General features: G+C 42.7%; 2 protein-coding genes across 10 annotated transcripts in view; one reads left to right on the forward strand and one right to left on the reverse strand.

Annotated features, from left to right (window-relative positions):
- Nucleotides 1–583: 583 nt before the first annotated feature.
- GSTO1 (glutathione S-transferase omega 1) lies at nt 584–7,083 on the reverse strand. The gene is made up of 6 exons (XM_027738730.2): nt 6,984–7,083; nt 6,805–6,913; nt 4,910–5,132; nt 4,230–4,331; nt 2,121–2,227; nt 584–1,120 (listed from the first exon to the last, which is right to left on the reverse strand). The coding sequence occupies exons 1-6, from the start codon at nt 7,015–7,017 to the stop codon at nt 967–969; spliced, it is 729 nt and encodes a 242-aa protein (XP_027594531.2). The 5' UTR covers nt 7,018–7,083; the 3' UTR covers nt 584–966.
- A 3,111-nt stretch (nt 7,084–10,194) lies between these two features.
- Nucleotides 10,195–15,061, forward strand: part of CFAP43 (cilia and flagella associated protein 43) — a 42,760-nt gene continuing 37,893 nt past the window's right edge. For 3 of the 9 annotated variants that reach the window (XM_027738686.2, XM_027738687.2, XM_027738688.2), the window contains exons 1-3: nt 10,201–10,410; nt 11,619–11,872; nt 12,675–12,771. In XM_027738686.2, coding sequence (XP_027594487.1) covers nt 10,250–10,410; nt 11,619–11,872; nt 12,675–12,771 — 512 coding nt within the window. In that variant the 5' untranslated portion in view covers nt 10,201–10,249. Of the gene's footprint in view, nt 10,411–10,644; nt 10,963–11,618; nt 11,873–12,674; nt 12,772–12,988; nt 13,437–15,061 lie in introns of those variants that run through there. The other 6 variants (XM_039390678.1, XR_003543998.2, XM_039390676.1 and 3 more) reach the window with 6 other exon arrangements.

Below are 15,061 nucleotides of genomic sequence, written 5' to 3' on the forward strand. Positions count from 1 at the left end.
AGTACAGAGGATACCTTCAAAAGATGTTCAGCTGAAAAGCTCTGATCCTGCAATTTACCTGATGGAACAGAATGTTTTCATTTCCTCATCAAGCAGCAAGACTCCACCAGTACATAATGCTCTGACTGAACTCCTTCTACTTCTGTTCTCTGATTTCATCTACACCTTGGCAAATACAGCAATGCTTTGAGTTCTGGAGCAGAACAAAAAATAAATGTCCTTCTGCTCAGGATATGGTTTCTGTTGGCTTTACTCCCTAATCCAGCCCTTAGATTAGAACCTAGAATAAACACTACCCAACTTCAGAAGGACAGAGAAGGATTACAACCATACACTCTCCCTTAGCATATCTACCCCAAACTGGAATTTTATTAGATGGTCCCTGTGAACATGACTTCAGCAGGGATAAGTGAACAGGGCTGCGAGGTCAGTGGTTTGGCAGTAGCTCTGTCTAAAGAGACAGTTTGTACTAAGTAACAACTTCACAAGCCACACTATCTGTTTTAGCCTTTACAGTGCACTGCTCCTCTCTCTCTGCATGACCAGTGACTAACAGCTGCCCAGAAAGTGGAAGGAAAAACTCTTTAAAGACATTGTTTGCTTTTTATTCATTTTCAGGACACCAGTATTACAATTTTTAAATCACGTTAACAGCATCAGTTCAGGGACTGCCCACCAGCAATGCCTACGAAGAGGCCAGAGATTACAGACCATCACCTCTGAGTAACAACATCTTCCCTTATGCAATATATATGGCTGGCAATGACTTTCCATTTCCTGCTTCAAGCCAGCACATCCTTCTCATGACAGGAAGAAGTGGAGTTCACAGCAGGTTTCTCAGTTTTTCAGCACAGATTTATTCCCAATCATGAAATGCAACCACAGAAGAGCCCACATCAAATTACACTAAGTCCCCACACTGAAAAACAGCACTGACACTTCAGCAAGCTCATGCCTACTGGCACCTCAGAGCCCATAATCACATGCCTCAGGGCTGTTCACCAAATACAGCTGGAGGTAGTTCTTGAATGTCTGTGTGTCAGTCATTGTAGCCTTGACAGCAGGGTCCTCCTTCATGGCCTCCATCCAGCGTTGGAGCTTTGGTGCGTGATTCAAAGTGCTACGGGAAAAGGGAAGAGACTGAGTTACACAAATGGAAAATTTGGAGGGCATCAAGGAAGGAAAACAGCTTCAACAATTCCATTTTACTACTTTCTCCCTCCCAGTACAATGTTCAGCTTAGAGCAGGTGACAGGAATAAATATCAGGCCATAGAAGACAAACTAGCATTTGGAATATGCAAGAGTTCTTATGGAGCTTGTGGGCTCTGCAAAGCCCAGCAAAAACACAACAGAGCACTTATTGTGCAAGGTATCACCATGTTTTTGCTTCCTGTTATCCCTGCTGCAAAACACACAGCTCTTATTTATCATCTGCCCTGAGCTGAGGGCAGAGGCTTGTGTTCCACTGCCTCCCTCTGGAATGCTTTGTTCACAATGCCTCTTGAGGCAAATGCTGTGTGCAGTGGTTGAATTCTCCCCCACAACCCATGAACCTCTGAGCCTTCTTGAATACCAAGAAAAGCTGTGCAGTTTGTACAACCCTGCAACCCAGCAGCTCAAAACAGACAGTCTATTGAAGAAATTGAGGATCTGACTAACAGATTAAATCCACAAACCCACAGATATTAAAAACAAACTATAACCAACAACAACAAAAAAAAAAAAAACACCTCGTGCATAGTCTGAGGTTTTGGATAAAGAAATTTGTACTTAGGCTGCCATATCTCCATCCCCTTCAAATAAAGACTATTTTCATCTATGATGAAAATTTCATCTATGATCTCATCTAGGGATGGAGATAAAGTCTTGTATTTCAACCACTTCTTCCAGGTCTGTCACAATTATTTGGTAGGAAAGCACAGCTGGTGAAAGAAAGCCTATTTATAGAAGATCCTTGAACAACTCATCTTTTTTTTTTTGTAAGATGCTTCCCCTTAACTGCAACATAATACAAGCCCTCTTCAACAGCCCCCAGGAGCGTCTCATTGCTGCATGTATGCAAAGAATATGTATACTGAGGCACTTCAGAACTCACTAGAAGCTAGGCAAGGTACTCACTCTTTCAGCTGGAATGCTTCCAGGCGTTCAAACCACGGCCAGATCATGTAGTCAAGCATAGAGATGGAGTTCCCACCAAAAAACACAGTGTTGCGTTTGGACAGAATCTGTGAAGGGCCAGAAATGTCAATTGTCCCCAGAAGAAAAAGTACAACAGAACAATATCAAAAAGCCCACTTCATAGGGGAATGCAGGGAGACTGTAGGAATCAGACAGCAAATAAAGGATACACTGTATTTCTCTTGTGCATGCAATATTGGCAGAGTACAGTTAAGCTTAATACTACGGCTGCTATTTCACAAACTGTCAGTCCAACTCTTTTCCATAGATTCAAAAACTGTCACAAAATATGAATCATTAGCAATCTGCAGCATGTGCACAAACAGAGGAACTTAGCTCTCAGAATCTGTCAGTTTGTGATTTCTTACTTTTCAAAAGTCATTAATGGCACAGACTAATCAAACATAACACACATGCATTTCTTGAGCAATAAATCCAGCTAAATTTAACATTCAGGTAAGTAAGAGTACTATTTTAGAAGGGACTCTTTTCCCATGGCAGTTGAGGCCAAGTGGTGTTAGGGAAACATTTCTAACATTACATATTGAAGTGCATTTCATTCCAGGTGCAAAGGGAACAGGAAGCAAGTGAAAGAGATCCTCACAGCTCAGCACAGAAAGCAGGGTCACAAAGAATCCAGCAAGTTCTCCCATTACATTGGCAGTTCCAATGCATTATTAAGTGCCATGGTCATCCAAGTTTAACATGCTTTAAGGACCCTCCAGAGCTTGGTCTCCTCTTTCGTTAGACTAGTCCCTCTCTTTTCAGGCATTTTAAAGGTGGAACTCAAGAGACCTTAAAAATCTTTGTCTTTTTGGACACTCACCACTATTCTATACTTGTATGGCATTTATTCCCTGTGCCTTAATCCCATGATCTAGTAGAAATGTCACAGCAGCCCTTCAGGAAGCATCGAGCTGTTTGAGCTTCCAGGTGCCTAGCAAGGCACAACCAGCCACTGCACAGGTGCAGAGATGGGAGCACAGCCCCCTCTGTTGGGCAGCAGAAATTGAAATACAGAACTGTTTAGAAACATTTCCCCTCTGGAATATCACTTGCAATAGGCTGAGGGAAGTTTGCACAGCTCTGTTCCTGCCTCCCATCCTCAGTTGACTGTCAGCTGCTGCTGCAAAATCCTTCAGGGCATAGTAAAATAGAGACACTGAAGGAACAGCAAGTCTTTCACTGCATTGATCAAAAGGGAAGATTAATCTTCCCTGAAATACAACTCTGTTAAACATTAAGGAAAGTGAAACACACATGACTTCCCTCAAGAACTCATTTGTCATTTGCACTACTCCAAGCTTAGGCTGATCAGACAAACAAGACTACCCTGAAAATGACTCAGCATGTTCTATGACTCTATGAACTCTTCTTAATTGATCCAGACAGGCATTAGTTGTAGCTGCTAAAGAAGCAGAAGGAATGGGTTCATGACAAAGGCAAGTCCAACAGCTGTTCAGACTAGCCAAGAACCACTACTGACATGGACTGTGAAGTGATTAATACAGCACCAAAGCCACCTGACACCTGCTGAAGTTGCATTACACCTCGAGTGGCAGAACATGGTCCAGGGCTGGATTTCTACAAGGCACAGATTACATTCTGCTTCTTCCCCCCCCCCCAACAAAGGTAATCTGTCAAATGAAAAAGACTTTATATCATCAGCAGCATGTCTGCACTGATTTCAGCAGAGCTACAGAACAGATGCTCTTCAGAAGCTCAGGCTCCTCAGCCCTTGCTCTTAGTACATCCTGCAAGGTGTCCTTACATTTAAAGACAGCCAAGGCAACAGCAGTCAACTAGAATTCAAAAATCTCCACAAGTCCACATAGTCTTCCTCATCAGATAAAGTTTAGTTTAGCTACTTGACATTTACTCTAATGGTGCTGGTTGTGCATTCTAGGCTGGGAGTAGTAAACTGAAAGATTGTACCTTGTTGTAGCTACCAACTAAATGAGAAGAGACCTATCTCCAAAGGCCACAGCATGAAAGGAAAAAAATCACACAAAGGCTGACAACCTACTCATTATCATGAAACACTCTTACCTCTTCAAATTTGCCAAACTTTTCAGCAATCTCTGCTTTCAGTGCTGTGGTGTCTTGTCCATCTTTGACTGCCAAAACATGCTTGAAAAGTAAGGGTGTTATCTATAAAAGGAAAGTATGAAGTTTGTAATGTTCCTATTACAATAATACAAGTCAGTCACTCAGAACTTAAAAGTTAACTTAGATGTTAAGATATTAAATGCAAGTTAAATTTTAAAGATTTGACTTTAAAAAGCTAAATAAAGCCCATTAATAAAAAACTTTATCTTTCAAAAAAGTATAGAAGCAAAGGCTTACAGGAAAAATTAATACAAATAGTAATAAATTTTAGTATTGTAATAAGAGGAGAATAGTGGAAAAAAAGGGTACGTTTCCCATCTGCACATTTTCTTTCTTGCAACATGATTTCCTGTAACCCTCTTCCCATCAGGTCTATCCAGAAAGGCCTATTGCAAATATATCCTCCCTTCTATCCCCCTTCTTTGTCCACATCTCTTTGCATCTTTTGTTGCTTCCTCTCCTGTCTCATATCCAAGCTGACTTCTTTCACTTCCTAGACTCCTCAAAGGATATGCTTGTACAGAGAAGTTAACTGCAGTCAACCACCTCCAAACCAAAAAGAGAGCCAAACCCAGCCTCCTTATACATGTCAACATAATCCTACACTGATCAGGCACTACCTTTGAGAAGTCTTCCAAGATCATCTTCTGACGGGCTCGCTCATATGGGTCTGAAGGCATCAGCTTCTTCTCTGGAAATGCCTCATCCAAATATTCACAAGTGATTGGGGACTCCCAGATCAGTTGGCCCTTGCTGGTCTCCAGAACAGGGACCAGCCCAGAGGGGTTCTTCTCAAAGAACCAGTCAGGTTTGTTCTTCAGATTGATGTTGACTACTTCATGGCTAAAACAGGAAAACAAACAAGACCCAGACAGGCTCAGTTCTGCTACAGTCCACTCCATACCGTGGTGAAACACAAGGCATTACACCTCAAAAGAACTTTGAGTATTGAGAGGCTGAATCCTCATTCCCCTGCACTCCCCCCATTTTCCCTGAAGTCTTTTGCAGGACTAATCCTTTGATACAGAAATACTGCCATAATTTGCTGGAGAAAGTCAGGACTGACTTAAAATGAGTTGTTTGTTGAACTAATAAAAGACACACACAGTCTGCAAGCACACAACAGAGGCAGTCCTTATTGTCATGTTAAAAACACAGGTCAGAACTCAGCACACTTATCACATGTGGGTTCAAGGGCATTCTAAAGAAGTAATACTTTATTGCCAATAAGCTACACCTCAATTAAGAAATGCAGCTGAACTTTAACCTGTCCTTACACCAAAGAGCAAATCATGAGAGCATCCTACCTACTTATCTTCCCAACCCAGAATAGGTGTTTAGGGTAAAGGCAAAAAGATACTGATAAAAAAAGATTAACAAACCATAGGTTAAATGCTGTGCTATATGTGTGACCCCACAAAATTCCCAGTAAACCCAAAGGTCTGCTAAACACAGCTGAACCTTCAAAACCACTGAAAGGCTACCAGAAGGGCAACTACGACATCTAGCCATAAATCACTTCCAGAATCACTACAACAAACCTCCCAGCACTAAATAAAGACAGAATTATACTGGCCTGGAAGTTTTACTGCATCTACTCTTTCAAAAAAAAGACCCATGGAAAAAATAAAACGAACTCAACTCTCACCTTGCTGTCAGGAGTACTGAATGGTCAGCATTCCCTACATTACATGAACTCCCAGACCTACGTTGGTTAACAAACCACTGGCAGGCCTGAAACTTGGCGGAATCAGAAAAAGATGTAAAAACCTACTACTTTTAAGTTGTAGACTGAGGGAAACATTGGACCCCATTTAAGAACACTGAAATGATATGGCTATCTTGAAAAAGAAACAAACACAAGTAGTGAATGCCATTAACTCACTACAGCACAGGAATGCAACCATGTTATAGAACACAGTGTATTTCCTCTTTCAAAAAGGCCACTCACTAACTATTGTGTTTTGCTGGGCAGTAACACAACAGAAATACTGAATATTCGTAGCTCCCAGAACTTTCACTGCTGCTCTCATCAAAAACAAACAAAAGCGTATGTTATGTCTCTAATCACATTTACCCAGGATAAGCTCCAATGCTATTACTGTAAACATTCGGGATGTTTACTCAGCGACAAGAAAAAAAAAAAAAACAGCTTGGGGGTTTTCCCTATGGATTTGGGCAATTTCCCTATGGATTTGGGCAATGCTTGCAGGCACAGGGTGTGCCTTTTAGGGATGTCCTGTGCAGGGCTAAGAGCTGGACTTCATCCTTGTGGGTCCCTTCCAACTCAGCATATTCTGTAGTTTACTTTGGGCCTTTACATAGTTAATTTCATTCATGTGCTTCAGAACAGCCCTCTCCCCCCTCCCCAAAAAAAGCTTTAGAGCAAAACCACTCACAGAGACCTCTTTTCAATCAGTTCTTCCAGGACTGTTTTAACCAAGAGCCATTTAGGAGAGAAGAGAAGGTTGGGCCGCCCCCGCCCCGTGGGGTGCAGGGGCCGCGCAGAGCTCACCTGATGCCCTTGGCGCGGAGAACCAGGCGCGTCCTCTGCGCGAAGGGGCAGAACCTCATGCCGTACAGCCGCAGCAGCCCCTCGGGCACGGGCCCCGGCGCCGCGCTACCTGCGGGGAGAGGGGTGTTAGCGCCGGCACTCACCCCGCGCCCCCACAGCCCCGGCACCGCGCCGCTCACCCTTGCCCAGGCTGCGGGAGCGATCGTTCGCCATCTCGATACTATGCGATGTGTCGCGATCCGCCTCCTCCCACCGTGCCTCTCTCGCCCCAGCGCCGCCGGCCCCGCCCGCGGAGGGCGGCCCCGGGGCGGGCCGGAGCCACCGCCCTCAGCGGGGCGGGGGTCAGGGCCCGCCTCCCTCCTTCCCTCTCACCCCGGGGGTCTGGCCCGGCCCGGCCCACACTTGCCCAGTGGTCTCTCCTCGATCTGACCGCCCTCCCCACCCAGCTGGGACAGGCACTGTCAAGCTGCTCTCCGTGCTCCCTCCCTGTGGTTATACCCTCAGCACAACCACCCCGCTGGCGCCCCCGTGTAAGTGGGACACCCACGGCCGAACTCCACCCCGCAGGCCAGGTGTTTGTTCATAAGCAGTGCCCTCAGCAGCTGACGAGGCACCAGGCTCTCCTCATTGCCTCCTCCTGCTACGGCAGTGCTCCATCACCTACTGCCCTGCAAAACCCACAGTAACAAGGAGGATTTCTCTTTCCTGCAGCTATTCTGCTTCCTGGTGAAAACACAAGAGGAGACAGTAGATAACCCAACGGACAAGGGGGCACAGCAAAAGTTAGATTTACCTTCGTTACTACCTTGCAGTCATAGAGGGATTCATGCTTGTTCTGCAAACGGGGCCTGTTGGGAGCATCAGTGTGTGCATAGAGCAAAAAAAAGAACCAAAGCGCAGACTGGAGTGCTCATCATCCTTTTTGCTCCCTCTTCGGTTGAGATGAGCACACCAGGGCCTTCCTTACACCGTCTTTTCCTGGGGTGCAACAGTGGAAGTCGAGGAGCTTTCCTCTTAATGTGTTTTACACGCAGTGTCCAAGCTGATATATAACCAGAGAAGTAAAGTGATTCCCTTCCTGGGGCTCCACACACTTCCACCTAATCTTCAGGTCAGAGCTCTTTGTTATTAGGAAACAGCATATTTGTAGGGACCAGAGGGCTGGGGCAGCCCTTGCCAAAGGGAGAGAGAGTCCTGGCCTTCCTGGCAATGTACACATCCCTGTCAAACCCCCAAGGCTAATAGAGCGACTGGGGATTCTCCAGTCTCATCAGTGGATCCGTACTTGTAAAGGGGAAGTTTTGCCTGTTAGTGACTTTTGGTTCCTCTGAGTACCTATCCTTAAGAAAGATTCAGCAAAATTTTGGGTGGAAAAAAAAAGAGAAAATTAATTTGAAATTTCTCATAGCAATTAAGAAACACACAAGCAGTCTGTTGACTCACAACCTGGACACAGGCACATGGGAAACCAGAGTAGCATTACAACACCCACATGCTACAACAGGCCCTCAGAGGCACCAGAGAAAATAAACCTACTTCCTCATTCTCTCCTGGTTCTGTGTGGCACACAAAGCAGCTGTGGAGACAAAAGGTAAGGAATAGGCTTGTCCTGCTGCCTCTGGACAGGAATGTCATGCTCCACTGTTGCTCTACAGCACTGTGAGTACACAGCAGTATTACAAAACTGCATGCTGCCACTGTACAGCTAAGTAACAGCAAGCTAACACAAGCAAGCAAGGCACTATAAATTACATTCCTCCCTTAGGAAAGGGAAAAGAAGATTTTGTTAAATCTGCTTTTTAAATGTTTGAAGGTTCTTACAGTGTTACCAGGCTAGAAGCCACAAGTACACAGGGAAAGACCACAGCTGTACTTACTCTTTTTTTTTTTTTTCAGCAGACTTCTCAGCTCTCTGAAGCTTCAGGAGCCCCATCTTACAGAGTCCAAGAACTGTAGTACCTTATAGAATCATTAAGGTTGGAAGAAACATCTAATATCATCAAATCCAACTTTTCACCCAGCACTACCACTGTAGTAGAAAATGGTATCTACATCTGATATCATACCAATGGAAGCCTATTCAACCTAAGGCTACTGAAGGCTCATACTAAGACTTTAAATCATCTTGTCCATGAGCTGCTTTTTGCTGATGCCGCCCTCGTTGCCCACACAGAAGCAGCTCTGCAGCGTTTAACATCCTGCTTTTCAGAGACTGCTGAGCTTTTTGGGCTGGAAGTCAGCTTGAAGAGGACAAGTTTTCTACCAACCTGCACCTCAGGAAGTCTTCCATCATCCCCATATCACCATTGGCAAATCAGAGCTCAAGTCAGTCCAGCAGTTTAATTATCTGGGAAGCATCATCTCCTCGGATGGTAAGATTGACAAAGAGGTAGACAACAGGTTAGCAAAGGCATATAGTGCTTTCGGAAAATTCCATAAAAGAGTTTGGTGTAATAAACATCTGAAGAAAAGTACAAAGGTTAGTGTTTACAGAGCCATTGTTCTGTCTACTCTTTTATATGGATCTGAATCATCTACCGCCACCACTTGCAACTCTTAGAATGTTTCCATCAGTGCTACCTCTGTACAATCCTAAATGTCCACTGTACTGATTACGTGACTAATGCATCTGTCCTTGAACAGGCAGCAGTTATGAGTATTGAGGCCATGTTGCTGAGAACACAGCTGCGTTGGGCGGGGCACATCTCCAGGATGAAGGACCACCGCCTCCCTAAGCTTGTGCTCTGTGGTGAACTTGCCACTGGCTGCTGCAGGAGAGGAGCCCCAAAGAGGAGCTACAAGGACTCCCTGAAACAATATCTCAGCTTTGGCCATTATTGATCATCATCATTGGTCTGCTTTGGCCATTACTGATCATCATCATTGGTCTACTCTGGCCTCTAATCAGGAGACATGGAGATACACTATACATAATGCTGCGCTTCTTTTGAGAACACACGCAGAATCATTCTTGAGGAGAAAAGACAATGCAGAAAGAATCGTGTCTTGCCAATACCGCCTAAGGAGACTTTCCACTGTGCCTTTTGCAACCAAACTTGTCTATCTCACATTGGCCTTTTTAGCCATCAGCGCGTTTGCAGCAAGCGTGGGTAGAGTCCTTCTCATTTTCATTTGCGAAGCCTAGCCATGATGATGACCACTGTAGCCCCTAAGGCTCTAAATCCAGTGCTAGATCCAGATAACTCGTAAATACCTCCAAGGAAGGAGGTGTTCCTCATAAACAAGTCCACCAGGAAAGGCATAAGAGGTGACAGAAGAACAGTTCAACTGTCCCACTAACAGAAGGGCAGATGACACCGGCCCAGGAGCAGGGACACGCAGGGTGACTGAGAGAAGGAACCCGCAGTCACTGGGCCAGGATCAGAAGTACCTTCTGCTGTCTTGCTGGCCCTTTAAATACCCGCCTGCGCTCAGTGATTGGGTGATGCACGAGCGTGGGCCAATCAGGTGTGCGCTCCGAACCTGGCCAATGGCAGACGCCGTTGCTGTTGCCAAGGCACGGGCGGTAGCGGCGTCGGGGGCGATGGCGGCGGGGTCGGGCCCCGGCCGGGAGCTCCCGGCCGAAGAGGCCGCGCTGGAAGTGAGGTGGGGGCGGCCGGTACAGCCTCCACAGGGGCCCCGCGGTGGTGGGATCTGTCAGGGCAGCGCGGGTGGAGAGGGGAGGAAAACACGTGCTCCCATTTCCCCCTTGCGTGTAGCAAAAGAAGCCAAGAGCAGAAGGTCCTCAGAAAAGATAACAAGAAGTTATTGCTGGACATAAATATCTCAAGACTAGTAATTTTAATATGTTTGTAAGTATGAGAGTGCCGAGGCTGTAGTACCATCTTCTTCTGAGTACAAAGGATCAGCAGCTGAGCTGATCTTATGGCTGATTTATGTTCATGAAAGGAGCATAAAAGTGATTCTAGCAATTGCAGAGAACAAAGGTCTCTCCCAGTCAAATGCTCTTATTTGGAAGAAGAGCAGAGATGGAAATTAGAAGAGAAAGTGGTAACAGCAGTGTTGTGCACAGAGGGTGCCTGTTACACTGCTGGGACTTTCCTGCCGTGGTACTAGCAGGCTAAACTGACATCCTCACTTAGTGATAAATCCCTTTGATAAGAGGACCTTGATGTTTATCCACAGGATTTCTGAAAGGTAAAAACATCTACAGGTAGTTATGAATTTGTTGACATGTTGTAAGTTCCTAAGCTGATTCTGCTTCAGTAATTTATTTCAGTCCTCGTGTAACACATCCTGTTTACATTCCAGAGTTTTGCCATGCTAAAATACTGGTGTCTTTAAAGCAGAACAGTCCTTCTGGTTGGGTTCATATAAACACAAGCTGTGCCTTCGTATTTTTTTTATTTTATGGGGATGAGATGAACTATGAAAGTGTAAAAAGGTTAAGCAAACACAACAGGGTCCCAAGTACAAATTGTAGCTCTGCAGTTCTTTCAGAATAGGGATATATGCTTTACTGTGATATATGAGTACAGGACCAGAGTCTGTGAACTAATTTTATTTTTAGTGAAAACTGGAAGACATACAAGCATTTCTCCATATTCTTACACCAGTCTGTTGTTCTCCATCAGGGTAAGATTGACCCTATGTTTTTGAAAACGCTGAACTGGTGACTCATAATGCAAGATCTTGAAGTTATTGTGGGTTTGCAACATTGTTGTGAGGATGAGTCTTACAAATCCCAAGCATGAGTTCAATGTAACTTAGGCTACAACATTCCCTTTAACACAGCATTTTGAGAAATGTGTGTCATTGATTAATGTTTTAATGTTCAGTTGCTCTATTTCCAGCTGGGTTCAGGGATTCTCAAACAAGAGCTTTGGCTTTATCAACAATCAAACTGTCTGCTACCCCTGTGGTAATTACATCCTCTTCCTGGACCTTGAAACAAAGAAGACGACAGCACTACAGTGTCAAACGGGCCCAGTGGGAGCCTTTGCAGCAAATGCCAGCAGTGAAGTGGTGGCCTTTTCCGACCAGAAGCTGAACCCCATCATATATATCCACCATTTTCCAGAACTGAATAAACTGACAGAATTAAAAGGTAGTGATGTGGTAACCTTCCTCATCACCATTTCATTAAAACAATACTTTAATAATCCAGTTTCTGAAGTTATGTTTTTTTATAAGACTTAAAAAACGGTGTGACAGGGAACTGTCTCAGGGCGAGATTCACGGAAAGCAGTGGAAGGAGATTTCCACTGCACTGCTTTTACTTAGGTTCAAGCTGGGGAGGAATATGACAATACATAACGAAGCTGATCTAAAAGGAAAACAGAAGGAATTAAGTGGAATTAGTTTTAGGAAAATATAGTTATAATAAGCAAAAAAAAACGTACTGCAGTAGGCTCCAAAGCAGACTGCTGAAAACCACATGAGAAACCCGAGATGTGAAAGCAATGAGGGTTCTTGCAGTTAAACTTTGAAGTCTGAGGTCTAGTGTAGATTTTTGCCTGCTTCATAACATTTCTCTCCTTAGTTAAGTTGCTTACCCTATTCATGTTTCAGTTCCCTTGTCATTTTAATAAAGATCATACTACTTGTTTTTTTCATGTATATGAGTGATATTATGACTGCAAAGGATTTCAGGATACTTGAGGAAAAATACTTTCAAATTCAAGTATTATCAAAAGAAAAAATTGAAAAAAATCCAAGAAGTGATACCTAGGGAACATTTTTGCAATCAAATCCAAAGAATAGTCTGGAGTGAAGCAGAGAAATCAAGGGCCTGAAGGATATCTTTGAAGAATTAAAGTGGCAATAAGGGAAGTGAGAAGAGTATTTGTGATAATGTACAATAAAGTCTGGGGCAATAAAAGACCGTGTGCTTTATTTTTACATTTCAGGTAGTGCTCAGCTGGACTACACCTTACTTGCGTTTAGTTTCACAGGCCCGTATTTAGCCAGTTACTCCTCGATCCCAGAATTTGTTCTTTCAGTATGGTAAGAGCTTTAAAAAAAATCTCTAATACCATTTGCATTTAATTCATATTTTTGTGTGTGTGCTTTTTTAGCATATAATAATAAATGTAGAATACATACTGGTTGCCTTCCTCTCTTTCTTTTTTTTCCTGATTGATTGTTGTCTGCAAACTTTCTGTAACCAAAATTGCTGTTTATTTTCTAGCATTAGTCAAAATGGCTGTTAATTTTACCAGAGCTATCTTCTACCTTCTTCCAAATTGTGTGTTTTGGAGTACTTCCAAAGTCTTCAGCATCATAACTATCTGTTCACTGTTGGAAGTTGAGCACCATGCTGTTTGTGGAAGAAAGTTGCCTGCTGAAAAGAGGAAAAGGATTCTAAAGCTGAGTTCTGCTGGTTTGTCCCCCTGGACTGTTCAGTGGTCCTCTTAATTACATTTGCTTGATCTTAATTCTGGTTTATAATTTTGCTCAGTGATTACAGTAACGTGGATTACTGGATTAGAACATAATTCTCTGCTTATTGTCATTGAAAATATGTAATGTTGTGCAGATACAGAAAGTTGGAATATTTAATATTTTAATTGTACTGTGAAAATACAGTCCTGCTCTTGCCTCCATTGCCAGCAAGCTCCCATTGATTGTGGAGTGGGAGGGTGGAGTAGAAGGAAGACGAGCAAGGACATGTAAGTAATAGTTTGTATACTCCCAAATTAATGATCTTCTCTTGTACAATGATCAGTGAAGCTGCTCCTGTAACTTCAGAATTTTAGTAATGATAGTAGGTACTATTGCAGATGCCTCTTCTTTATCCCTTATGAAGAAGAATAATGTTTGCTGTTCAGGAAGGATGTCTGTGTGTATATCACACTAGAAACCAGCAAGACAGCCTTGCTGGCCTCGAGAGCTGACACATTTGTCACTTACAGCAGGAATGACACACCTGGTCCAATGTGTTCATTGTGTGCACTTAAACTAAATTCCACCATCTTGACAGACTTCTCTAGATTATTCTTAAAAACAGAAATACCTAGAAATGTTTAAATGCTTTAAAATAGTGGCAATTTCCAAGGCAAAACAATTTTAACCCGTTTGAATCAGTTTGTTACAACTATCAGCACCTAATTGTCATAAAAAACCACCCTACATTCCAGTCAGAAAGAATTTAGTAACAAAATACAATTACTTTACAATATTAACCTTAGAATTTATGACTTAGAGATGTGTGAATTTACTGTGAAATCAGGACCTTCATTTTTGTAATTGGATTATATTGTGCATTCATTGTAGAAATGTGTGTGTACAGATGATAGAAACCTCAGTGTTTAGCATCCTTAAGGTGTCATTACAGTATGATGATAGCACAGCTCCTGTATTTTAAGGAGCTAGTTTGGAATCAGAGATATAAGAGATGTTTTGAAAGTTATGTCGGTCTCAAAATATAGAAAGTGTATGGATAACTAAAATCTGCCTTTCATCTGAGATATTTTATCCCTAGATCTTTATTATTTTCTGTACAAAGGAGAGCCTTAATGCCAGATTCTTTTTCAGATACATGTACCATATAGTTTCATATCTTAGTAAATTATCTACTATAAAAGAGGGATGGCATTATCTGTTAGGTATGAGACGAGAACATGCTGACAGAGTTTTAGAAAGAAATCTACATTGATATCTTTAAAATTCAGAATTGCAGCTTATAGATTCCTGTAATTTTAATGAGGGTTACTGTATATGTGTGAATACTTCTCATTTTTTTGCACATGCTGTCAATGTTAACAATTTTCTTGCATCCTAATCTATTTCTGCGAGTGAATTTATTGCAGGCCAGAATAATGGGATTATACTAAATCCATTTACAGCAGAGTATGCATTTTAGGCTTTTTCCTCTCACCAATAATGACAAATACTGAAGTTATAAATGTTATTTAGATTAACAGTCAGATATATTGTCCAAGAAATTAAGAAACAGTTTTAACTGTTTTCTTCAAGTGACATTAATCAGTTCTTGGACAGCAGCTAAAAATGCAAACACAATCAAGAATGAATCTGGATAATGGAAAAACATGCAAATTACATGAGGACAACATAAAATAGCTGTTTACAAAACATAAAATGTACTGGACAAAGGAGAAGTCAGTGGAAAGCAGATTCCTAGGCTGTTATGTATAGCTGTCAGCTATACATAACAGCTCCACACAAATTCTACCCTGGTTTGTGCCCAAGTTAGTTAATGCAGCCATAGCTTGTATGTCTGCGTTCACAACAAAATTACTGCATTAACTAAGTAATTAATCCATAGGTAATCACA

The sequence above is a fragment of the Pipra filicauda genome, unplaced genomic scaffold (genome assembly GCF_003945595.2).
Source record: "Pipra filicauda isolate LSUMZ 115617 unplaced genomic scaffold, ASM394559v2 scaffold85_size2586006_pilon, whole genome shotgun sequence".
NCBI lineage: Eukaryota > Metazoa > Chordata > Aves > Passeriformes > Pipridae > Pipra > Pipra filicauda.